The sequence below is a fragment of the Melitaea cinxia genome, chromosome 4, assembly GCF_905220565.1.
Source record: "Melitaea cinxia chromosome 4, ilMelCinx1.1, whole genome shotgun sequence".
NCBI lineage: Eukaryota > Metazoa > Arthropoda > Insecta > Lepidoptera > Nymphalidae > Melitaea > Melitaea cinxia.
Window position 1 is genome coordinate 6,810,039 of NC_059397.1, and position 25,858 is coordinate 6,835,896.

Below are 25,858 nucleotides of genomic sequence, written 5' to 3' on the forward strand. Positions count from 1 at the left end.
TATAGCTAGTAATGAATATGAGCAAAGTTTCGAACAAAATGTAACTAGTGTGCCAGATTCTATTGATCTGTACACAGGAAATGTAACAACAATATCAGGTAATCAATATATAGATAATTTCACAGAATCAGAAACCACAATGCCTTATATTGATCTCTTATCAATGACTACATTCAATTCGACAGTTGCATCAATTGAATCATTACCAACAGAATTATTGAAAACTTCGTCTGATAATATTTTAGCTAAGTCGGACTTAAACAGTTCAAAAATAGAAGTTCTAATAAAGTTACATAAAAATAATAAAACTATTCACAATAACGAAATTGCTACCGATAATTTGTTACTTGTTAATGTAGATCACACAAACTATGAAAAAAATATATCTACAGCAACAGACGACAATGAAGTTACTGAAAATAAAACAACATTACTTAAAGAAAATACATACATAGATACTCCTTTATTAGTAGAAATATACAACATCACAAATTCATCTGAATCAAATTTAGCTTCCTTGCATGAAACCACGATTAATTTTATGCCACTAACTAATGTAAGTGTAACTCCTTTGAATATTAGTGTCGATATTACTTCAGAAACAACTTTTCAATATTCCTCGTTACCTGAACAATCTACAACAACTGTTGTTTCTGAAGAAACTATTCCTACTGTATCTGTAACGGAAACAAATATTGATAATAATATACAGAGAGTAGTAGATAACAATGAAGTCACTGAAAATAAAACAAAATTATGTATTGGGAGTACACTCAGAGTTACTGCTTCATCAATAGAAAAATATAACTCCACAGATACTTCCCAATCAAATGTAGCTTCCTTACAAGAAACCACTGTTAAATTAACCTCACAAAATGATGCAACTTCTATGAATATTGATGTCGGTTTAAATTCAAAAACAACTCTTCAATATACATCGTTTCACGAACAATTGACTACAATTTTTTTTTCTGAACTACATAAAAATCATACTAATTCATATTACGTAGTCCCAAATCCCATTATTTCTGTAACTGATACTAACATTGAAAATAATGTGCACAAAGCAGCAGACGACCGCGACATTCATGAAAATAAAACTATTCTACTTAATAAAAACGGAGACATAAATACCATTCATTCACCTTCATTGAAAAAAACATATAGTACCACAGTGTCTTCCGAATCAATTTTGGCTTCATTAGCCGAAGCCCAAAATAATTTAACGCCACTTATTGATGTTACTCCTTCAAACGTTGGTGTCGATTTAAATTCTAGGGCAACTCTTCAATATATACCATCAACCCAACAATTTACCTCAAAAATTATTTCTGAAACATATAAAAATCAAGAAAATACATATTATGTTGCCACAACTCCTACTATTCCTGATTTTAAAGAGAATGAAATGCTATCAACAACAGTTTCACCGCCTATTTACTCTGGTATTACGTATACAGATAAAACATTATACAACGTTCCTTATTCGAATAATACATCGAATGCTGAAGAATCAGTAATATTGATAAATAATTCCAATAATGACTATTTGAATTTACGCTCTTCGTCATTTATTGTTTCAAGGAAAAGCTCTATTAATCCGACACCAAAGCAAGCATTAAATAATACGGACGATCAGATATATAAAAATAATCAAAAGATAAACGTATTAAATATGACAACTACTAGTTATGTATCGTATGCTAATAACGAAAAAAATCAATCCCAGTTAGATAAAATGTTTATTGGAAAAATCAAACATACAACATCTTTGAATGTAGAATTTAATATTTCAAATGTATCAATAAATAAAGTAAATACTACTGTAAACAGTAATTTAAACAATGTCGATCATAGCACTATCGTTATACCATTACTAAAACAAAAAATTTCAATCATACCATTTGATAAAAATTTAGAAAAGATAGAAAGCAGTGAAATAATTACTACCACCGAGGCGACAAACTCCCATTTATTTTTAACAGGTAGTATAGAATCTATAAACATAAGTCCCATCACTGAAAGTAGTTCACTTACAACTAACCCGTTTCCACACGTTTACCATAAAGAGAACATAACAAAAGTTGTTTCGTCACAGAAGAAAAATGATCTTAAACGTAGTAATGAAAAGGACGAAACAATTTTTAATACAGACACTAATTTACCATATATTTTACCGAACACGTTGGATAGCGTGTCAGATGTAGAAGATTATGACATAAGCAGAAGTGAGGCAGTTTTTAATTCATATACCACACCTGAAACTACATCGTTCGTGACAAAAAGTATTAAAAGTTTAGAAACTAACGTTGCTCAAACAACTTCTCATGAAACAACATCAAATAAATATCATAGCAATGTAACAAATAAAAAAAGTAATTATGTAAACAGTAACAATATTATAACGACAGTTAATATCATTGATGATCTGCATAACAATTTTCATAATGTACAAAAAATAACAGAGAGAACAAGTAATACATCAACATTAGATACGGAAAATATTAGAAGTGAATTAGTGAATGAAACCGCTAGTGAAGGTTTTATATTGTCTAAAATATTTAAAGTATCAACTAACCACTCTTCTTTAAAATATGAAAATACATCGCTCTCAAAGCAGTACGGAACAAACAGTAATAAAAACGTATCGTTATTAGAGACTAATATGAATCAAAATATGTCTTTTCAGAATGATAACAATTTATTAAAGAAGGATTTACAACAAAATACAGATAACTACGATAATGATATTGAAAAACCGCCCATAACAATAAATATACTAAGAAATTTATCAAATGAATCGAAACAAAATATATCGAATTTTAACGGTCAAACGACACCATTAGCCTCACAATTTTCTTGTTTTAACCGTGATCGTGGTAAATACTCTGATAAAAATAACTGTACTAAATTTTATATTTGTATAGGAAAACTTCAACCGATATATGGAATGTGTCCACCAGATACAGTGTTTAGTGAAATTAACAAACAATGTACGAAAAATCTCTCACATTGCATCAGGAATAATGAATTTAGATGTTTATCGTCTGGAAGATTTATTAATGTCTTATCAGATAAGTTTTACTACATTTGCGCTAAGTATTTGGGCGGTTATATTAGATTTAAGTTACAATGCCAAAAAGGTTACCATTTAAATAAAAAGAACATCTCATGTGTTTCTGAATTTTCATCTATTGAAAATGTTTCCAAAACGAATAGTGATGTTAGTACTGATGAAAATATATCCAAAGAATTTAAACAATCTGAAAAGTATACGAAACAATTTCACTGCATAAAAGAAGGAAAATTTGAACATCCCGACAATTGCAGGAAATATTTTGTATGCAAAAAGGGTTCCAAATCCCAATTTCGTCGAAAAGTTAAAAAGTGCGACTCTGATGAAGTTTTTAATAAAGACAAACAAAAATGTGTTGATTCCGATACTTATGAATGTTAGGCGTAGTTTAAAAATTGCAATAACAAATGTTATTGTTATTGTAACAGCAAATGTCTTGCACGTCGGCGAATGAATCCGTATATATTTTGAGCTGCTTACGAAATATACACTTTACAATATTTTCGCAGCTCGAGCTAACAAGATTAATTAATTAATTAATTTATTTATTATACATATATTGCATAATACACTAAGGAATTGTACAAAAGGCGGGCTTAATGCTAAAAGCATTCTCTATCAGCCAACCTTAGGACATACAAGAGCAGACGTTTGTAGGTGTGCAATATAATAGGTTTGTAGGTGTGAAATATGTGTTATAACTAATTATTTGGAGGTTTAAGTAATAATAAAATAATAATTAGAATCAATACTTAGCAAATAAAAAAATATTTCAGTCTCATGCTTTAAATTTTTATGTATTTTAAGATTTCAAAAAATGTTGTCGAGGTCTTCGAAATGCTGTGCCCGTGCTTTGCATAAATTGGTCTTCCATATCTCTTTCTAACGTTACACAAAAATTGTTTGAAAATACAGTGCAATAAAGTGAGCTTCCACCTCTTGTTGATTTCGAAGGGCAGAAGAATGTTGCGCGTGAGGGGCTATCGTCTTGCGTTACTGTGAACTTGTAGTTTTTACAATCTATAGATTTGTGACCCGGACCATTCGAAGTTTGAAAGTTATTACGATTAGAATTTATTTGTTTATTGTCTTCGTAAAATTGTGGCTTGGTTTTGGCAGTATTAACAAGTGGGCACTTGTATTGTTCGGGAGAGGTACAAGCACGAGTGTATCCGTTAAAAATTGTGTTTCCAGTACATTTAAATTTGATGCCTTGAAAGCGTTTTTTGTTAGGAATACATAAGATGTAGCCTTTGCAGTCAGGGACGGTTGGATCTGCAATTCTTTCACTGCGATGGCATCGAACATTCTTTGTAATGGAAGAATCTATATTGCTTATAGTGTCCTCACAGAGATCAGTAGACTCTTCATTACATACTGTGTTAGCGGGACAAAGGAAAGACGGTCCCAGTAACTTGTCCCCGTCGCATAATCTAACTTTCGAAACTCCTTCACAAACAAAACCGTAACGTCCACATTCAGGATTATAGGGATTCCATAATCCAAAAACATCTTTGCTATTGATTAGGATCTGAAAAGATAAGTCATTAATATAATCACTACGTATATGTGTACGCAAACGAAAAAAAAAACCGACTTCAAATACATCAACAATACAATACATACAATTGTAGTGACCCTGCTTTCTGCTCCGAGGGTTGTGGGTTCGATTCCCACCCCGAGTCTGGGTGTAATATATATTTTTATATATGTTTATTTTTATTATGTGTATTTATAAGTATATTTATCGAACAAAATATATATACAACTGTACCAGTCGGCTGTTACCTATAACACAAGCATTAAGTTGCTTGCTTTAGGAACAGATGACCGTGTGTGTATTACGTAGACAAAAAAAGAATAGTCAAGTAATTACGCATTAGTAGAGATAATTCAAAAAGTACTCCTCAGATCTCGAATTAAGTTAAATGGGACCACATGACACCATCTTTCGATTAAAAACAAGAACTATCGAAATCCACCCAGTTGAAAGTTATGAGTGTTGTGAGGTACCAATTAAACACAGTCGAATTAAGAACTTCCTCCTTTTTTGAAGTCGGTTAAAATAGTTTATTATATATTGGGATAAATATTAATAATATTATGTACATATTATGATCTGTTAATGTCTTATCTTGAATAAAAGTGCTTTTAAATTATTCATTAGCCTTTTCTTATATTAAATGATTCATTATACTAATGTTTATAAATATAAAAAAAAACTAGGGCGGCACTTAAAAGATTAAATATGTTACTCACAATAAATGTCACGAAGATGCTATTGAACATTTTCAAAGAGACAGCGACGATTTCAATTTTTGAATACGCCAGTCAAGGTTACCAGAAGACTAGCCACGGACAACTAACGGAGAGACAGGCTTTCTTTAGAACTTTTCATGTCACTACCAATTACCATTGTTAACACCTTTGGCCAGATTTCGTGTCACTAGCACACCGTGTCACGGTAAATTTAGATTTAAATATCTACTAATGTTTACTTAAATTGTGTATTGCTCTATTTCATAAATAGTTTTTGATTATGCACACATCCGTTGTGAATGATTTATAAGTGGAATTTAAGATGGAGTTTAAATATTTGAGAAAAATGTAGAATTAGATCTCTCAACGCAGCTATGTGTATATTGAAGAGTACATATGAATAGTTTGGTATAATTTCTCATGTTACATATATCTTGATTTTGTCTCATTAGATCTATGATGATTGTATCGTAACAATTATAATTTATTAATTATAAATTAAGTGAAAAATAAATAAAAATCTATTGATTATATCTAAATGCATTTTATTATAATACTATTATATTCTACAATTATTTTAGTTAGTCTAATCGTCATCAGATGATTCGTTGCCGCTGTCTGAGCTTGTCGACGATCCTGAATCTTGTAATGGCACACCAGTTTTGGCTCTAAAGAAATAAAATAAATTAAAAAGTAATATCGATGTCATATTATTAATACTTTTGCCCTACATTACGTCATTTAAATAAATATTTTAGAAGATATTCTAGATTCGAAAACGAATCTAAATGAAAATGAGAACAAAACAGTTAGTCATGTTTACATGACGTTCGGTATTTGTACATACATACATGTAAACCTAGAGTCAAGGAGATAATACTTGATAAATTTGTATACTTTTAGTTAAAGTTATATATATATATTTGTTCTCCGTGTAAAAAATTTGCATAATATTTTTCCTAAGCAATCGAACCAGCCGAGAAACTCTTTTTATTATAAAGACTAAAATGATGACAGGATATTTGATATTCTTTAATGCAAACAGTAGTAGTAAGTTGACTAAGCTACTATTATTCTAGATCACAGATTACATAAGATTAAAGTCACAGGTGAGTCACGGAAGGGTCATTTTTCCACACTTTTTACGACATTCTGTGATGTTTCCTGCTTAAAATATGGAGCAGCCCGTTTGGGGTAGCACCTCGACCTTACAGAAGATCACAGCAAAATAACACTGTTTTCAAGCAGTGTGTTGTTCCTGTTGGTGAGTAAGGTGACCAGAGCTCCTGGGGGGAATTTATTCTATCATCAATAGTTTTGGCAGTGCACACGATGTAAAGAATAATTTAGTTATTTTTTATAGCTTCCCAACAGCGAAAGAATTTTCCAAATCGGTTCAGTAGTTTCGGAGCCTATTAAATGCAAACAAACAATCAAATCTTTCCTCTTTATAATATTAGTATAGATTTCATATGATTCTGACTTAAGTTATATAATAATGACGGCAAGTTGTTTACGTAATATCTGAGTAAATGATATAAAGTTATTCTAAGGATATGTATTTATAAATTTTTCATTTCTTCTAAAATATACATTATACCTTATCTGTCATCTATAACTAACTAAACTAATACTGAACGAAAAATTCAATTACAAATTTACACTAATTTAATATTTATTGAACAGTTTCTTTATTTTTAAAATTAAGCCCGATAAATTGATTAATAAATTAATTAAAATAATATTTTGGCTACAATATTTTAGTATTATATGTACTATCGCATTAGGTAATAAGCCTGTAATGGTAGTATGTTTATGGCAACAAATAAATAAATAAATTTAGAAATAACACCGATACATCAGTTATGTTCTAAAATATACTTACGTATTGTAAGCTCGAACGATTTCCAATGCTGAAGACTGTAAGGAGGTAGCGAGCGAAGGGCTATTTTCTTCTAGAAGCTTCTCGACCTCCTCCTTACTCCTGTTCAACATCAGGCCCAATGTTTCGACACATGCCGCCGTCGCTTCTTCGAATCCGTACTCAGCTAAGTATGTTACTGCCATCTATAAAAACAAATATGTAGGTATATCACATTGGTATTATATTATTATACGTGAAATTGTGGATTGATCACGTGTCAATTGTCATTTTGAAACGATAGCACCAATACAAAAAAGTACAAGTTTACTTATCTAACAGATCGTGTAACTAATCCTGATGTGCTGATATATGAGTCTGCATTTTGACATTTTGATGGATAGATTTTGTATTATTATTTATTTATTTAATTATCAGTTAAAGAAACAATACATACAAATTCACAATTATAAGTAGCAAAAGAAAACCACTAAGGTTTGTACAATGCTACAGTTGACATTCCATAGTTTCATAGTTCAGTTGGTAAATCAATTTTTATACAATGCATTTTAATAATTTAATGTTTTCAATAGATCACAGCTAAAAAACACTGCTCTGAAGTAGTGTTATGTTCCCGTGCTAATGGTAAGGTAGGTGAATGAATACGGTAACCGTTTACCATCAGGTGGGCCTTGTTTGCCGACCTGATCATAATCGATGGCTCCTAAGTATACTGAGTCAACTCTACTTTTAATAACTTTATTTTTTTGTTACATAGGTAGATAGGAAATGAAGTAAATGTTATTAATATCTTAAAAAATGAAATTATCAAAAGTTGTTAGTTGACTCAGTATACTTAGGAGCCATCGATATTTAAAAGAAGTATTGGTACTCACAGCGGCGAGCCCGTGCTCTCCGGCGGCAGCGGCGCGTGTTGCGAGGTCGGCGACGGGCGCGGCCAGCGGCACGCCAGTTGCGCGATCGTCGCGCAACCGCCGCAGCGCCGCCTCCGCCTCCGACCACATGCCCTCGCCCGAGCCGCACAGCTGGATCACGTGCGACAGCGCCGTCGCCGACAACCTGATGATACAACGTTATTGTAACATCTGAAGTAACTTGTTCTAATACCACAAATATGCCCATCTTAATATATATAAATCTCGTGTCACAATGTTTGTCCGCGATGAACTCTTAAACTACTTAACCGATTTTAATCAAATTTGCACACCGTGTGCAGTTTGATCCAACTTGAAAGATAGGGTATATTTTGTTTTAATATATGTAATTATTATATTAAAAAAAAAAAATAAGGCGATACGAAGTTTGCCAGGTCAGCTAGTTTTTTATATGTTTTTCCGCCTTATGCGGTAAATACATATGCCTATGTATTTACCGGATAACAAAATAATTCAAAATTAAAATTTCAAGGGCGTTTTTTATTTTTATATTAATTTATACTTGACACTGGCAGAATGTCGCTAATGGCGATCGTATGCTAAAAATAAAAGAAGAAGAACAAGAAGATCTGAAGTAACAGTCTGTGAAATTGACCGTTGGGAATGATTTCATCTTCTACATGGATATAGAAGGGATGGACTCGAGTGAAAGGAGAAGGAAAGAATTGTACTTTAAAGTAAGATTCATAATTATTTTTCCAAAAAATGTATAAAAATTCGTGAAAATTAATGACCAAGACAGTTCTTGTCATAAGTCTTTATAGGTACTTATACCGTATTACATATTAAAAACTATACATATGCAATTACGTTTATTATACTGAAATTGAATTGAAAAAAATAACAATTTAAAGTACACACGAAATTTTTAATTGTAATCTCTAGATTTTGATCTTGCATTAACCGTTAATAATTCGAAGAGAATTTGACTTTTAGGATTTGGTAAATTATTTTATATGTTACTAGCTGACCCGGCGAACTTCGTATCGCCTAACACAAACTTTATCGTATGATATTAAAGTTCAAATTGACTTTTAAGTATTATCACAAATCTTTTGTATGGGAGTATAGAAAAGTGTTGTTTTTAGACTTTTTCAGGAAATTTAATTTTTTTTTTAGATTTTTTCTCTCCGTAAGAACCATCCTCGTACTTCAAGGAATATTTAAAAAAAAGAATAAGCGAAATCGGTCCAACCGTTCTCGAGTTTTGCGCTTAGCAACACATTCAGCGACTCATTTTTATATTATAGATTAATTAATCATATTACATTGATTTAAAAATAAATAAATTGGTATTTGCTTAGCAAAAATATGTTTCAAAACTAGTTAAGATTTCTGATACCATCATAATTAAAATTATTATAGAACAGTTATTCGAAAAGTAGCTTCGGATTATCTATACTTTATACCAAAAATTTTAGACTTAAAAAGAGTAGGAATTAAAACAAATACTGAGATAGGGCACAGCAGGATATATCTTGCTTAAATACTGGAGCATCTCGTCTGGAAAAATATCTCATCCTTACAAAAGATCACAATTAAAAAATATTGCTCTCAAGTAGACTTGGGTTTCTGTGATGAGTAAGAAGGCCAGAGCTCTTGGGGAGTGTCCGACTCGAGAGTAGACTACGGTAACCGCTTACATACATAAATACGACATATAAGCACTTATATTTCTTACTTTTGTACAGGTGTTCGGCTATCGTCATTCTCTTCCCGTTCTTCAAGCATCTGACCATACTTCAAGATATCCGCTGCGACGCCTCTGATTTTCGCTTTCACGTCCTCTTCTACACGCCACAAGTGTAAAATAACATAAGAAATATACAATTCACAAAAGACAAAATTAGAAATAATTTAAAAAATTACTTTTACTTTAAAATAGTAGATTATGACGAAAATTGTGTTATATTAATGTGGTTTAAATCAAGCACGCATTTTACCCAATTAAATATTACTTTAAATTGTAGAAAATATTCTTTGGATTAAAAAAATTAGCAACCCTTAATCCTAGTATTAGATTCATCTTCTCGCGCCAACACCTTTAATAACTGAGGTAGGGCATAGCAAGAAATTTCCTGCTCAAAATATGTAGCAGCCCGTTTGGGGGAGCACCTCGACTTACAGAAGATCACAGCTAAAAAACACTGTTTTCATGCAGTATTGTGTTCCTGTTGGTGAGTAAGGTGACCAGAGCTCCTGGGGGGAATTTATTCTATCATCAATAGTTTTGGTGCACACGATGTAAAGAATAATTTAGGTATTTTTTATAGCTTCCCAACTTTGAAAGATGGGATGGGACGGGGCCGGCAACGCGCCGGACCGCCGGACACCACGAGCTGCGCCCACGCCGCCGCCAGCCGCTCGCCCGCCACTGGTGTTGCAGACGTCTATAAGCCACGGCGCTAGCACCAGCACTGACCCTGCAGCTCGGCGCAGCGCACGAGCGCGGCCAGCAGGCGCTCCACGAGGCGCGCGCGGCTCGCCAGGCCGGACACCACGAGCTGCGCCCACGCCGCCGCCAGCCGCTCGCCCGCGCCCGCCACCTCCAGCGTCTTTATTATCTGTGGCAACGCACGGGTTGCGGCTCGTCCGTAATATGTTCGCACAAAGGGGCATTCGCATTCAGCCTGTAACCTCCTGCTGTCGGGCATAGGCCTCCGCCACGCTGCCCCATTGCGGGGTGGTGTATGTTCCCTACTATGAGAAACAATCGCTATCAGGTATGATGAAGACCGGGACCGACGGCTTAACGTGCTCTCCGAGGCACGGTGAGGCGACCCACATACAAGGACAGACAACCAAACCGGAAAGGAATATTTGTACAAATACAAATATTCATCCTGAGCGGGAATCGAACACGTAAACTGTTTTTTCCACAGCTTGACAGTACTTAATTTTTATTAATGACGATGATTGTCCCCACATACTTAAAAGCCTATCTTACTGCTATATAGGGTAAGATTCCAGGCATCATTTGTTATGACGTAATATTTCTTGGGGGTACTGTGTGGCTACGGTACTAAAGAATATAGCCACCCCCTCTTTTCCCGTGGGTGTCGTAAGAGGCGACTATGGGATAACATAGTTCCGCTACCACCTTGGAACTTAAAAAGCCGACCGATGGCAGGATAACCATCCAAATGCTGGCTTTGAAATACACAGGCCGAAGACGGGCAACAGCGTTGTCGGTGCGACAAAGCCAGTACCGCGATCACCAATCCGCCTGCCCAGCGTGGTGACTATGGGCAAAACACATGAGTTCACGTTATTTTTGGCGTAAACTTGTAGAGGCCTATGTCCAGCAGTGGAGTGTATAGGCTGTAATGATGATGATGATTTCTTGGGGGGCCGATATAGCTGTGACATAGCGTGACAAAGGAGGAGGGAGGTGTCCAAAATAGTAAAGTTTTACGTGACACATATTTTATGAACGGTCTCTTATCAAAATATCGAAAACGTGCGAACGTGGTAAGCCATATTGAAAAAAGAAATATTTTTTAATAAACTAAGCGACGTATACATTGTCAGTTACGTTGAAGTCTATAACTCCATCTCACCCATGTGAGAGTACCGTGATATACTATAATCTACAATCTTCTATGATAATACGTGGGCGCCGATCACTTTTATTATTAGTCGAATAGATCTCAAAATGAACGCACTCCGGTAAAAACTTTTATTAAAGCCTGATCTATACTGTTAAGAAAATAAGATAGGTGTGGGGTGCTTGAGATCTTCCTATAACTCTACATATAACAATATCGCACAAGTTAAAACTCCCAAAAATTTTAAGGAATTATGTATCAAGATTAATACGCCCACATAAAATATTAATTCATATCCTTGTATTGTCTTGCTTGGAAATACGGCTTTTTGCGATTCGGTAAAATTTTGTATTTTTTATTTTACAGTCATTTTTCAGCGGACATGTTTTGTAGTGGAGACCGCGTCTTGGCAAATGCAGTGTGGGATGTCCTCCGGCCCGCTGGACCGACGATCTACGTAAGACTGCCGGTGTAGGCTGGACGAGGATTGCGGAAACGGTTTTCCGTATGTCTGGTGCGAACTTGGAGAAGCCTATGTCCAGCAGTGGACTGCAATAGGCTGAACTGATGATGATGATGAAACATTTTTTTTATAATTTTGTTGAACTTACCTCCTCCATGACTGATGGTTCAGGAACATAAACGTTTGGTACTAAAATATCCAACAACTCTGTCGTTCTTTCAAATGGCGCGTATCTAAAATTATTAAATATCAATTATATTAGAGTTAGTATTTGAATCACTTGGAAATTCAATTCATTTTCTAAATACATTTTTTTTTTAATTTCAAATATACATATTTACTAGAAATAAAATATCAAATCACTAGAAACCTGTCAACACCGAATGGAAAGAAGCATTCTCAACATAAAATTAAAAGATAAAATTAGTTTAAAAACAATCAGAAAACGAACTAAGATTAAAGATATAAAATACCAAATTAAACAACTGAAATGGAAATGGGCTGGACACATAACAAGAAGTAGGACAGAAAAGTGGACAAACGAAGTAACGGAATGGTGCCCTAGATATAATAAGAGAAGTAAAGGCAGACAGTATAGAAGGTGGGAGGATGATATCAAGGAGGTAGCAGGACCATGCTGGATGAGGATAGCAAGAGATCAATCGTTGTGGAGAACACTTGGGGAGGCCTATGCCAAAGAGCAAGACAATCACAAAACCGGTGTCTAATACAAATAATAAAATTAATTACGTTGCTTTCATAAACAACCAATTTAGTATTAGTAAGTAGTACATAAGTAGTGATAAGATGAAATGTAACGTATAAGATTGTTAATAAAGGCTTTTTTATTATTATTATTATTATTATACATATTTACAAAGAAAATTTTAAAGAAATTTTTTAACCACCCAAGGCAAGAACATTGGTTAGGTACATTATTATAAGTACTTAAATAATTTCATTAAATTAATAAAATTAACTACAATCAAGAATTTTTGCACATATGTCATTTTGTAACAAAACATTAGTTAAATAGTACTGAAATGTTTTTTTATTAAAAACTTCAATCACATCAAAATACTATCTATTACATATATTTTACTAGATAAATTTCCATAGAAGTAAAATTTACATACCTGCAGGCAACAGTAACAAAATGCCTGTAATATATACTTTCTTTGTATGCATCTCCAACTAGTTTATAATTGTCATCTTTCATTAGTAACTTGTGTAACCTCTCTGCTAAATTTATATCCTAAAAAGATGATATATAATTATTAAAGATTGTAATGGAAGAAAAAATTATCTGACCATAGAGCACATAAATGAATGAAAAAAGTGAGAACCGATTCTAAATTTTTTTTTTATTACTTCTGTTTATAAAGGAATATGATGGTTTATGCTATGAAAAGGAATATAAAGGGCTAAAGTACTAAAGGAGATGCGTATTGCGTGTTTATTTAAACCGCAAACAGATAGATAACTGAACTTTCAAAATACGTGTGTTATTTATAAATTCGTAACGAAATACTTAAAGTTTTGATCAGTTACAAAAATATATACCTGCAAGTGGTTACTACAAACTCCCATTGCTGTTATGAAAAAGTTTGTATCAACAGCGTCTGTAGGTTTCAAAGATTCTCTATTTTCTAGATCCGTTATTATTGATGTTAATATATCAATTTTTGGTCCTTCTGTAATAATAATATTATTTCATTTAACATAGAAGTGCACTAATCAAAAAAATTTGCTACAAGCATTTATGTTCCGTAATTTCTCATTTATATTTTTTCAGATAATACTTTTGCAGACATAGCTAAAGTATACAGATTTTTTTTTAATTGAAAATGACAAAAACATCGTAAAAGTGCCTTATTTTATTTTAGTATCTGATGTATGATTATTTTAAACGACCCCTAGATGAGGCTGTTATACAGATTTTTTCTTTTTATATTCAAGAATTATTATTAAACATAATAAAAATAACAGTTGTTCATAAACTGAAATAAAGAATGATAATTTCAGTGGGTTATTAAAACGGAGTTGAGTATTTTCCACTCTTTCTTATTTCATATAAGGCTAAATGGCACATTTTCAAAATTACTGTATAGTCAATTGATAAGAAGAAAAAATATAAAAACATACTCACGCTCCTTACAAAATAAACACAATAAGTAGTAGTAAGCAGAGAGACTCGGTTCAATGCCTAGTTGCTTAAAGTCTGCGACTATTTGTAGTGCAACTGTTTGTAACACCTTCCCACTTCCCCACGCTGATAACGATTTTAGACATGCATTGAGAGTTCCTGAATTTGGAGATAATCCCTAAAAAATAGAAGTATAGATGATGATTTTATCTATTTGGAATGTTAAATATTGTAACACCAATAAGGGATTAGCAATAGCAATATCATTTTATTATGTACCAAAATAATTGTCATTACCCATATAGTAATTACTCATATAGCGTATTTATTATATGGCGATACAAATTATAAATATAAACCTAATTTAGAAAATAATAAATAAATAGTAACTTTTTGAAGGAAAACTTCTTTACGCACTTTTTACTTGGGGAGTAAGTTGGTTATTGCGTAACGAGAGCGTTATGAAAAGTGTGATCGGGCGAGGCGAACGGAAGTTGAGAGGGAGATATAACTTAGTGGAGGTAGAAAGGGAGATAGTAAGTTTTACTTCAGTCGAGTGGTATAAAAAAAGAACACTCATAAAAAAAACACACTCGTTTTCTTCTGATAAACATTAAATAGTAAGACATTTAAAAATGAGAACATATAAAAAAATAAGGGACATGAAGCTTTTAGTGTACTTTTCTTTGATAGTCTTAAAACTATTAAATTTAATAGTTTGATGTGTATCACTACAGAATAACAATGATATTAAATAATTTATCTGTGTGTAGGTATGTGTGTGTGTGTATGTGTGTGTCATAAATAAGTTATTTCACCTGTTCATTCATTTCTAGTAGTAAGCTTTTTAAAGCGTCAATACGCAATGTGACTCCTTCCTTCAGGAAACCAATGCATCCTAACAAAGCATTATATACGTTTGTGGAAAGGGGTATGCCATTCTCTTTTGCCTCTTGGGCCAAGGTATGAGCTCGTTCAGCCTAAAAATGTATTTATAATTAATAAAAAATTGACTACACATTTATAAAATTTGTTTAAATTTTCAATCGTTTTTGAAAATTAGCTATTTTTATTTATTCATTCAAGATCAAATAATCAATTTTTTAATCTAGTTAATTATAGATCTATATGGGACAAGTAATAATACAACGTAGGTAGACGAAAAAATACTCAAGTAAATACGCGTTATCAAAAATTACCACCACTCCACATGATAAGCATCAGCTTTCGATTAAATTAAAAATCATCAAAATTGGTACACCCAGTAAAAAGTTATGCGGTATAATACAACGTAGGTCGACGAAAAAATAGTCAAGTAAAAACGCATTATTAGATATAACTCGAAAAGTAGTTATTAGATTTCAAAAAAATTTTAATGGTACTAAATGACACGCACCACCTTTCGATTAAAATTTTTTTTGTCGAAATCGGTCCATCCTGTCAAAAGTTCTGAAGTAACATACTGTTACGTGTTAGGGTTCGAAGGATTTGGAGAGAAAGACCTGCTGACTCTTTTGGAGACTTTATTTACTAGCACTAGGTCCAACACAAAGCACTAGGTTCAACCACTAAGCACTAATGATGTTCTAAGTCGTAGTCAATGTCGTAGGTTTCGCTGGTGCCACTCTTGATCACTAGTTTTCACTTTGAAATCGCCTCGAAGATCGCTTAAACTGAACTGAACTCGCTCGCCTCCCTGCGGCTATTTATATCGGCCGAGACGAGGCCCAGACCATTCTGGAAAGTTCGCGCATGTACCCGGTTTTCGAAACTATACTTCTATTTAGTTCCACCGTAGTTCCTCTAGCGCCATCTAGTATTGAGTAGAGGGTTTCATGCTGTCTCTGTCTTTGTGTGGTTTCAATGGTTGCCGCTAGATGGCCGGTCCTGTATCGGGATTCAAGTGCCTCCATCAAGTCTTGGAACCCATTTCCTGTATGTGGCAGTGCTTCCAGAACCGACAAAGCTTGCCCTCTGAGCGCAACAGTGACAGCGGTCAGGCATTGTTTTTCCGTCCATCCGTTGGCAGTAATAACAGTCTGGAATTGTCGACGATAAGCGTTCCACGAAGCAGTGCCGTCGTATGGACGCACTTTCACTTTTGTCCTTGCGCCACTCCGGTAGTTCCACTAGATATCGCAACTCCCGTGGTTTCAAGGCGCACTAATTTCTTCTGTAGTTCAGCGAGGCCGGTTTTCACATTTTCAACATACAATCCTAACCTGGTAACTCGTTCTTCCACTACGTCGACATCTTTTCGAAGCTTAGTCACCGCGTCACTAACATCCTTTATAGCTCAAAGCGTTTTTTCTTGGAACTCTTTTTGTTGCTCTTGTAATTCTTGCAAAGCACCACGAATTTCAGCCTTTTGTTGCTCTTGTTATTCTTGCAATTTGGAACTTGTTTGCTCTTGTAATTCTTGCAATTAGAAACTTATTTGCTCTTGTGATTCTTGCAAAGCACTACGAATTTCAGCCTTTTGTTGCTATTGTGATTCTTGCAATTTGAAACTTGTTTTGTCTTGTGATTCTTGCAAAGCACTAAGAATTTCAGCCCTGTGAAGCTCCATTAATTTAATTAAACTTACTAATTGAAGAGCCACTTGAGGGTCTGTAGAAGCTACGGTGTCGCTGTTGGGCGTGGTAAGGTGGGCGGATTAAGTGGGCGTGGCCTGAGCCTGAGTAGGCGGGACCTGAGCCCGAATGGACGGGGGCCTGATTCCGAGTAGGCGGGGCTTGACACAAAGTAGGCGGGGCTTGACTCAAAGTAGGCGGGGCTTGACGCAAAGTAGGCGGCGTCTAAGCCTGAGTGGGCGGGGTCTAAGCCCGAATGGGCGGGGCCTGAGTCCGAGTAGGCGGGGCCTGAGGGCGTGGTCAGTGGGCGGGGCATGATAGGCGGGGTGTGAGAGGGGCATGATAGGCGGGGTGTGGGCGGGGCTTGGCGCACGGTGGGTGTGGCCTCCGCAGCTCGTTGTGCCCTTGTCCTTACGTCCTCCTTGAAGTCTTTTCTCGGAGTCAATGGCATCTCCAAATCTCACTTCCGACACCAGTTGTTACGTGTTAGGGTTCGAAGGATTTGGAGAGAAAGACCTGCTGACTCTTTTGGAGACTTTATTTACTAGCACTAGGTCCAACACAAAGCACTAACAATGTCCTAAGTTTTAGCCAATGTCGTAGGTTTTGCTGGTGCCACTCTTGATCACTAGTTTTCACTTTGAAGTTGCCTCGAAGATCGCTCAAACTGAACTGAACTCGCTCGCCTCCCTGCGGCTATTTATATCGGCCGAGACGAGGCCCAGACCATTCTGGAAAGTTCGCGCATGTACCCGGTTTTTGAGACTATACTTCTAGTATTGAGTAAAGGGTTTCATGCTGTCTCTGTCTTTGTGTGCTTTCAATGGTTGCCGCTAGATGGCGCCAGTTTCTTTGTGTGTTCGCAACAATACATTAAAAAAAAATTAAATAAAAATACAGTCGAATTGAGAATCTCCTCCTTTTTGGAAGTCGGTTAAAAAATTATATAGTAGGAATTGATTATAAAATTTATAATTTTTAATTTACTTGTTAAGTTTATAAAAAATTAATGTTTTTTACCTGAAAATATTTAGCCATGCCCTGAATAATAGCACAATATGCCTCTGGTGTCTTAGGATCCATCGCTGCAAAAATCTTATCAGCCAGTCCACCCAATCTATAAAGAACAAAAAAATTATTTTAAAAAATAAAAAATTATTTTAATAGTAATTGTTACATGAAGCAAATAAAATTTATTATTTTTTTTTTTGGCCTAAATAAAGAATAAATTTTAATATGTGGTAATAAAATGAATTTTTTTTTAAATAAATGTCAACCATATTATGGCTACAAAAAAATTTGAAGCGAAAGGGTGGGTTTTTCATGGGAATACTACTGTTTCACTTGCAAGCGAATAAAAAAAATCTTTTTTAGGTATGTCGCAAACAAAATTTTTAGTAACATTGATGTGAAAATATTTGAAATTTTGTAATAAAAAATATAAATCCATACTTCCAAGTAGCAGCGTGTCTTTCTTTTGTGGCTGCAGAAAACCATCTCTCTTCAAGCCATTCCATTGAAATAGGTTCCTTTTCATTGTAAAAGCACAGAAGTTGCAGAAATGATAGTTTTAATTTGTCACTTATATTGGCCTCCCCACCAAGGAGTTCGAAAACTTTAATTGCATCTTCTAGTAGTGCATTTTCTATTGTGTATTTTAAATCATCTTCTGTTACCTTCAAGTTAAAAAAAAATAATATGAAGAAAATTACTTTGTTAGGATGGATGAACTTTTTATAATATAAAATTTGATAGTTTTAATATAAAAATTGTACACATACACCTATCACATACACAAAAATTTAGGTCTTTGAGATGAAATTGCATTTTTAAAATGGCTAAAGATTCTAAGTAATACATCTTATTAAAAATAAACTTTATTTGAATGTATCATTAATGTATATTTAAAGTCAATAGTACAATTTTTTTTTTTAATTTAATGTATGTTGCCAGCATCAAATCAATCAATTGAAAAATAAGCGCTTAAGAATAGTAATGCTACTTACCTTACTTTCATCATTATATATAGGTTTAGGAGCAAATGCTGGTATTTTTGGATCAGCGTTGAAGTATGGCTCTTTCATTTTCATTGGTGGGTCCCATTCTCTTATTGTGAAAAGATCTGCATGTTCGTCTCTGATCCAAGCAGCTGCTTTTCTTCCTGCCTCCGCAGACAGAGCATAGGATCGTTTACGGAAGTTTGATAGAGGGATTAGAAATGGATCATCATGGTACCTAAAAATTAATTTATTATTATTGTAAATATTAATTTATTAAAAATGAAACATCCAAACAAGTACACTTGATTGTTTGACTGTGCTTATCAGTGGATTTATATATTACATGATTAAAAAAAAAACATGTAAAGATAGACGTAGCAGATAAAGCACAGTCTATTAAACCAAAATAGTAAGCATAAATGAAGACAAAACTGAACAAGTTGTCTTATATAGACGAAAATAAATAGGAAAATACTTGTATTTGAATGTGTAAAATTTGGTTACTTGTAATGTGCCGCTGTAGGATCGTTTCCAACGGTTGCCGCAAGTGCCTGTAAGATGTCAGTCGGGCCTCTTGGTATACGAGGCGGCGGTGAAATACCATCAGTTGAGGTACTCGTTTGTGGCAGCTTTTGACCTTCTAATGATGACAATGAGCGACACACATTCGCGAGCCTGGACCACTGCCTATTATTTAAAATAAATATTAATGTTTAAAATTTTCATAAAAATAAACTTAATAGTAAATTAGAAAATAAAATTTACCATGTATACCTTGACATAACAACGTTTGAATACATTTGAATTACTAACGGAAAATAGTATTATAATGATATTTCTGTGATAATTTTTCTAATTTGAAGTTTTGTATTGTAAGAACAACATAACCTCTTATACCTCACTTTAACTCAGTTATTGTCCATTGACAATTTTGACAATGAATGTCATAATACTGTCAAATCGAACGTCAATGGATACAGAAAATACCAAAGGCTGTATGGATTATAGTCCTTTGCCTTTCCCTATTGGGGATAAATTTTAAAACAACAGAAAATACCAAAAATATTGTAAATAAATTATTATATAAAAATATTGTAATAAATAAGTGATTGTTCTATCATAGTGTAGTTGTAAATAAATTATTAATAATATTCTTGTTTATGTATATAGTATATTTAGTGCTTGTGTTGTTTTAGGTTCATAGTTTGATATATAATACCTACTATTTTGGCAGTCTTCAAAATTCTACTGAGGTTGCTACCTCTAATTCACCGACCAATCTCCGTCGTGTCTTCTCCATCTTACGTGACATTGGCGAAATCATCTGTGCTATTCGGCACTAGTGAAAGCCATTAATTCTAAATTAATAATAATACAGAAAATACCGTATCCCGTACCCACGAAACCATGGCACGAAACAGAAAAAAAAAAATGGAAAAAAACTAGTTCTTCCTATTCCGTGTAGGTATCTTATGCTGTTCTTACTAATTTCGAACCGAAAATATTTTGATCGTACTCGATTCTTCATGATATTATATAAATCGATTCTACGATATAATCCATTTTAAATTTCCATGTTTTCTTTTGAAGAGAATTGGAACAGAACTAAGTTGAACAGAAGCGAGTTGGTAAATAATTATACAATTATACAATCTAGAATAACGAGCGCTAGTAGGTGTGTAATGTGTTATAATAAATTATAAGTGGGACAGACGGCTTAATGTGTTTTCTGAAAAATGTTTAAAAAATATATCGATTGACTCTTTATTTTTGTACTAAGAATAAAATTTAAAATATTTTTTAAGAAAGTGTAGTGGGGGATCAGGGATGACATCAAGAGATGCAGGTAGGGCAAGATGACATCATAAAGACACGAGGACCGGAAAGGGAAGAAGGCAATAAAAGAGGGACTCTGCGTAGTATAATGTTTATTCTAGCGAGATTAATACAAAGTCGTATTTAAACTTTACTTAGACTTTCTGAGAGCAGCCGGTCAAAAGGCACAGTAAGGACACTCAATGAAGAGCCTGCGCGAATTAAACGCTAGAGACTAGTGTACCACCAGAAGTCCCTTTCATCATTTTGTCAAATATATTCATTCTTCCGTCTAACATTGATAGCGTAATGTGAATGATGTCAGCACCATCTAGTGTCGAGTGCGTTACTTATTTTATTTTTATTTCATTTTATCAATAACAATGTCATCTTATTTTTATCAGGTTTGTTGCTACTTAAACCAATCAATCAATCAACTACATTGTTACTTTAATGTCAAGTTTTAGCTTTGTGTGCTTAGAAAGTGAACTTGATTAACCAACTTTACGAAACTTTGTAGTGAAATAATTAGTCTAATGAAAACGATATATATATATACATAATAAAGCTGAGCCAAATTAAGCCTCGACCTCCTTTTGATTTTGAGCGATAGAGTGGTAGGTAGGACTGAGGTTGTCATTCAGTTACTCGCATGTGCGAGTATATCCAAAACGCATATAACAACGCTCTGGTGTAGTGGTGCGAGTAATCACCTAAAACACCGGCGGTTTGCGGGTTCGATTCCCGCTCGAGAAGGACATTAATATTTGTGCAAATATTCCTTTCCAGTTTAGATGTCTGTCTTTGTGGGTCTCTCTAGCGTGCCTCGGAGAGCACGTTAATCCGTAGGTCCCGGTTGTTATCATAAATACTTGGAACACATGCGCCAACCCTAGTGGAGCAGCGTAGTAGATTAAGCTCCAATCCTTCTTCTACATGGAGAATGAGGTGTATGGCCAGCACTGGGATGTTACAGACTAGACTAGAACTAACTACTAGACAGAAAAAAGTTATTATAAAATGTATGCTTCAAGTTTTATTTTTTGCTTAGAAAGACTATGACTAAGCTTGATGAATAATATTTCGACCGCACGATTGATTTCAATAGTAATAATTGTATTTGCTCGCAAACGAAAAAAGCCGACTTCAATTACATCGACAAGTAATACAACGTAAGTAGACGAAAAAAGTTAGCAAACGCACTTATCGTCACTATGATTTTCGTGGGTTTCCCTCGATTTTACTGGGATTCCATCATCAGATCCTGGTTTTCTTATCATGGTACCACACTTGGAATATCTTTCCTACAAAAATCGATTTCTTATTTTTCTAACAAAAAAGAATCATCAAAATCGGTTCATAAGCGACGAAGTTATCCCCGAACATAGATAAATATATATATATCGGTCGAATTGAGTAACCTCCTTTTTTAAAGTTGGTTAAAAAAAGTAATTCCTAAATTTCGTTGCGGCTGTACAAGCACGAGAGAAGCCGAACACAGGGAACAGCCAACTGGTATAGCTACATTTTTTTTCGATAAACATACATATAAACAATACATATATAAATAAATATATATATTAAACCCAGACTCGGGGTGGAAATCGAATCCACGAACCCCGGAGCAGAAAGCAGGGTCACCACAAACTGGGCCAGTGGGCTAGTCAACGCGAAGTCTGTAGAGCTCGAAGGATGTTGAAAACTAGAATGATAATTATTCGTCATAAAACCTATTTTTTTGTCAAACAGTCCCGGATTTATTGACCGGTCAATGATATGATAGTTTGAAAAAAATATGACAAAATCAATAGTTTTCACTAGTAATACACTCATCAGTTATTGAAATTTTATATTTTCTTTCAATTATGAATTCTAGACAAATAAGTAAAAGGTATATATACCGTATACACTAACTTATACAAAACCAATTAGCTCCTTGTAAAACCCCTTTTGAAAAAAGCTATTAAATTATAATTAAAATATGTTTTTATGTTTATATTATCCATAGGATTACAAATATCTTTAAACTCAGTTATCTATAAATGCGAATAAATGTTTTTACTCCAACATGACAAACGCTTTGCACGTACCTTCTCACAATGATGCTGTATGATAACAAAAGCAAATAATACCATATCTTGAATTATGTGAATGACGCATTTGACATATTTTACATTAAAACCGTAATAAACTGTTAAGATACTATTTAAATAATACGAAAACTTTCGTGAACACTGCGCTAATTTTTATGACAAGGATTCAAAACCACAAAACAACAATCACGTCGGTACGAATAATTACAAAGTAGAATTAATCATACGTTTATTATAATATTAAAAGCAATTATATAAATAAACATTCCATATTGTGTGTATGCACTTTTATACAGGCAGATAGCATTATTCGATATACCCGTAGATTGATCGTCGGACCCCTGTAGAACATTCGGCGATTCTGTTGCAAACTCACATTTAAATAACGTTTCATTTACACAAATACTTTCTTGTGAACTGAAAATTGTTTCCGCCGGACAATGTATAAGTCTTGCAGTTGTTATATTGTTGAGGTCTTTTACACAGGCGATATACGATTTGCAGTGTTCACTTGAAGGGTCGATGTAATCGCCTTCAAGCGTGCAATTGTGATTAGGCAGGCACTGATAACTAGTCACGTTAGTGCACTGGTTTTCTATATGACTATAAACGGTCTTTTCTGGACAGAGAAGATCATACTTTGTCAAACTTGTAGCTCCGCTAATGCACATTGGTAGCCTCGGCAATCTGTATTCATATTGTTAGGGAATCTGCCTCTTGTAGTGCATTCCATGACAGAGTCAGTGCCATGATAAACTGTCTGAAATATAAAAATAGATTTAAATGTATTAAATTTTAAGAAGCTATGTAACCTATTTAATTTTCTGATTTAAAAGTAGATTTCGTATGCAAAGTAGCCTAACTTTTACAAATTTCTACAGTAACAAACCGTTGCGACACTATTGCTATTTCTTTGCAAGCATACAAAAATGAATGCCATTAAAAATTGAGCAACAGTAATTATACTTACAAAAAGAAGGATTAGAATCCGTATGAACATTTTAATTTTTTTTTTTTTTTATATATTAAATTGATAATATATTTTTTTTACTCAAGATACTGTTACTCTTACTCCAATACTCTTCATATCACGGACAAGATAAAAGCAGAAACTGAGAAAATATTGTTAACGCTAGAGCCTTATTATGTTATTAGGGAGGTACTTTTGAATTGTATAAGTCAATGTCGATAATTGTTTCATAGCAAATACGGAATAGGTATAGTATATGTAAATGTAGGTATATCTATGTATTTTAATAGTACAAAATGTTTTATCATATTTTATATATTAAAATTATAGTTTATTTGAAAGTTAACTTCAAAATAGAAAAAGAATATAATCATCAAAATTTTTGTTGAGTAAATAAATTTAATTTTAAAACGATATCGTTATGTAAATTCTTCTTGCCAATTACCTGAATCTCAACCTTTTTTATTATTATAACATATATAGCGCCTTTTTTTTAAATATAATAATTATATATCGAAATAAAATATAGTCTATCTTTCAAGTTGGATCAAACTGTACATGTGTGCAAATTTGGTTAAAATCGGTTAAGTAGTTTAGGGAGTCCATCGCGGACAAACAACGGGACACGAAATTTATATATTAAGATATTTTAAGATTTATACATATATTAAGATATTTAATATACAGCTTTTAAATGAAATTACAGTAACGTTTTTATGTAACGATAAACAAACGGACATCACTATGTACATAGTCGAAAGATAAGTGATTTTATTGTTTAAATAGTAAAGACTCGTGTTTTATCGTGAGCTCTAGATGAGTGATAATAGCGTTTTAATAATAACTAGAGTCACCATAATAATAATAATATATGTACAAAATATAAATAAGGCATCGCCCATATTTGATTTTAATCGCAAAGATCAGCAAGAGATTAGAATTGTTTTTAAATTACAAATGCTATTGTTTTGTATTATTTATTATTTTAAATTAAAAATTCTGAAAATCGTAACTTAACCTTAGTTTCGTAACCAAAGGATGGAGTCGCAAGTTTATAATATAATAATTTCGTTGCCTGTCTACCTATTACGGTGCGGTATCTTTAGAATATTAGACAGACAGATTTTTGGAATATTCATAAAAATATATTGGCGTTACTACGAATACGTCTTCGGTGTGACATAGCCAGCCACAGAGTTCACGCCATTTTTGGTGCTAACTTGTGGAGGCCTTATAGGCCTGGCCTATGTCCAGCAGTGAACTGCGATAGGCTGAAGTGACTATCAATACAAGAAGACAAGAACAATTTATTCATAGAAGAAAAGGTATTTTTGGTCAAAATATTGTATGATGACCTTCGTTTGCGAATCCGATATACGCTTATTCAGTTTTTTTGCATGCAAATACTCGTGATAATGTATTTTTTAATCCTACAAAAACACAATTAGATACTGTTTGTTAAATCAACAATACAATATTAGGGTTTGTTCAGTTATTTTCTCATGTTCGTAAATGATAATTAGTTAAGATTTCGTTGTAACAAATTGTAAATTTGTTTTTAATCTTGTTTAGCGCACTAGTGTTATCATATTTATATTTATAATTAAACATATTATTAAAAATTATAATATGTGGAAACTATTATAAAATTTAAAGTATGTTTTTAAAGTTTCATTTGGAAATTCTTAAATATGAATAGCGTCTTGAGAACGTAGATGTCAATACTTACATATTTAATCTTATTTAGAGTTTAAAGTTGTTAGTTTTTTGTAATTATTTATACGAAAAAGTTTGAGAACGTTTATCGAGGAAGATTTAATAGCACCTGTCTATGTAAAACACGTCATTAAGTTTTATAATTATTTAAAGTAGTGTACAATACGTGAAACCACACAGTTTGTTTTATACGCTGGTTCTTAATCTTCAGTGAGGTAGTTATTCTTTGACAAAATGTCTGCTTTGCTACGGACTACGGAATACAAATTATTTGAGGGTAAAATCTGGAGTATTTTTTATTTAGTGTAATTAAAAAGAATTTTATAGGTCGATTCGTTGGTAGCCGACGATATTTGCCTTTTCTATCGAACTTTACAATAGA

The 25,858-nt window shown here is 33.5% G+C and overlaps 2 protein-coding genes, 1 long non-coding RNA gene and 1 pseudogene across 3 annotated transcripts; all 4 read right to left on the reverse strand.

The window, feature by feature from the left end:
* Positions 1 to 434: 434 nt before the first annotated feature.
* LOC123670071 lies at positions 435 to 1,189 on the reverse strand. The gene is made up of 2 exons (XR_006745866.1): positions 1,146 to 1,189; positions 435 to 677 (listed from the first exon to the last, which is right to left on the reverse strand). It is a non-coding gene; the product is annotated as an uncharacterized LOC123670071 (long non-coding RNA).
* Positions 1,190 to 3,854: 2,665 nt separating this feature from the next.
* Positions 3,855 to 5,365, reverse strand: LOC123670238. Its single transcript, XM_045603746.1, has 2 exons — positions 5,336 to 5,365; positions 3,855 to 4,607 (listed from the first exon to the last, which is right to left on the reverse strand). Exons 1-2 carry the CDS (start codon positions 5,363 to 5,365, stop codon positions 3,879 to 3,881), a joined length of 759 nt encoding a protein of 252 aa, XP_045459702.1. The 3' UTR covers positions 3,855 to 3,878.
* A 498-nt stretch (positions 5,366 to 5,863) lies between these two features.
* On the reverse strand, positions 5,864 to 19,697 carry LOC123670070 (protein PTCD3 homolog, mitochondrial). The gene is made up of 15 exons (XM_045603579.1): positions 19,657 to 19,697; positions 19,387 to 19,569; positions 18,889 to 19,117; positions 18,335 to 18,558; positions 17,903 to 17,999; positions 15,128 to 15,289; positions 14,313 to 14,487; positions 13,727 to 13,857; positions 13,300 to 13,418; positions 12,312 to 12,396; positions 10,575 to 10,716; positions 9,834 to 9,942; positions 8,093 to 8,276; positions 7,221 to 7,402; positions 5,864 to 6,003 (listed from the first exon to the last, which is right to left on the reverse strand). The coding sequence occupies exons 1-15, from the start codon at positions 19,680 to 19,682 to the stop codon at positions 5,922 to 5,924; spliced, it is 2,130 nt and encodes a 709-aa protein (XP_045459535.1). The 5' UTR covers positions 19,683 to 19,697; the 3' UTR covers positions 5,864 to 5,921.
* Positions 19,698 to 23,002: 3,305 nt separating this feature from the next.
* Positions 23,003 to 23,770, reverse strand: LOC123670528 (annotated as a pseudogene).
* Positions 23,771 to 25,858: the final 2,088 nt, after the last annotated feature.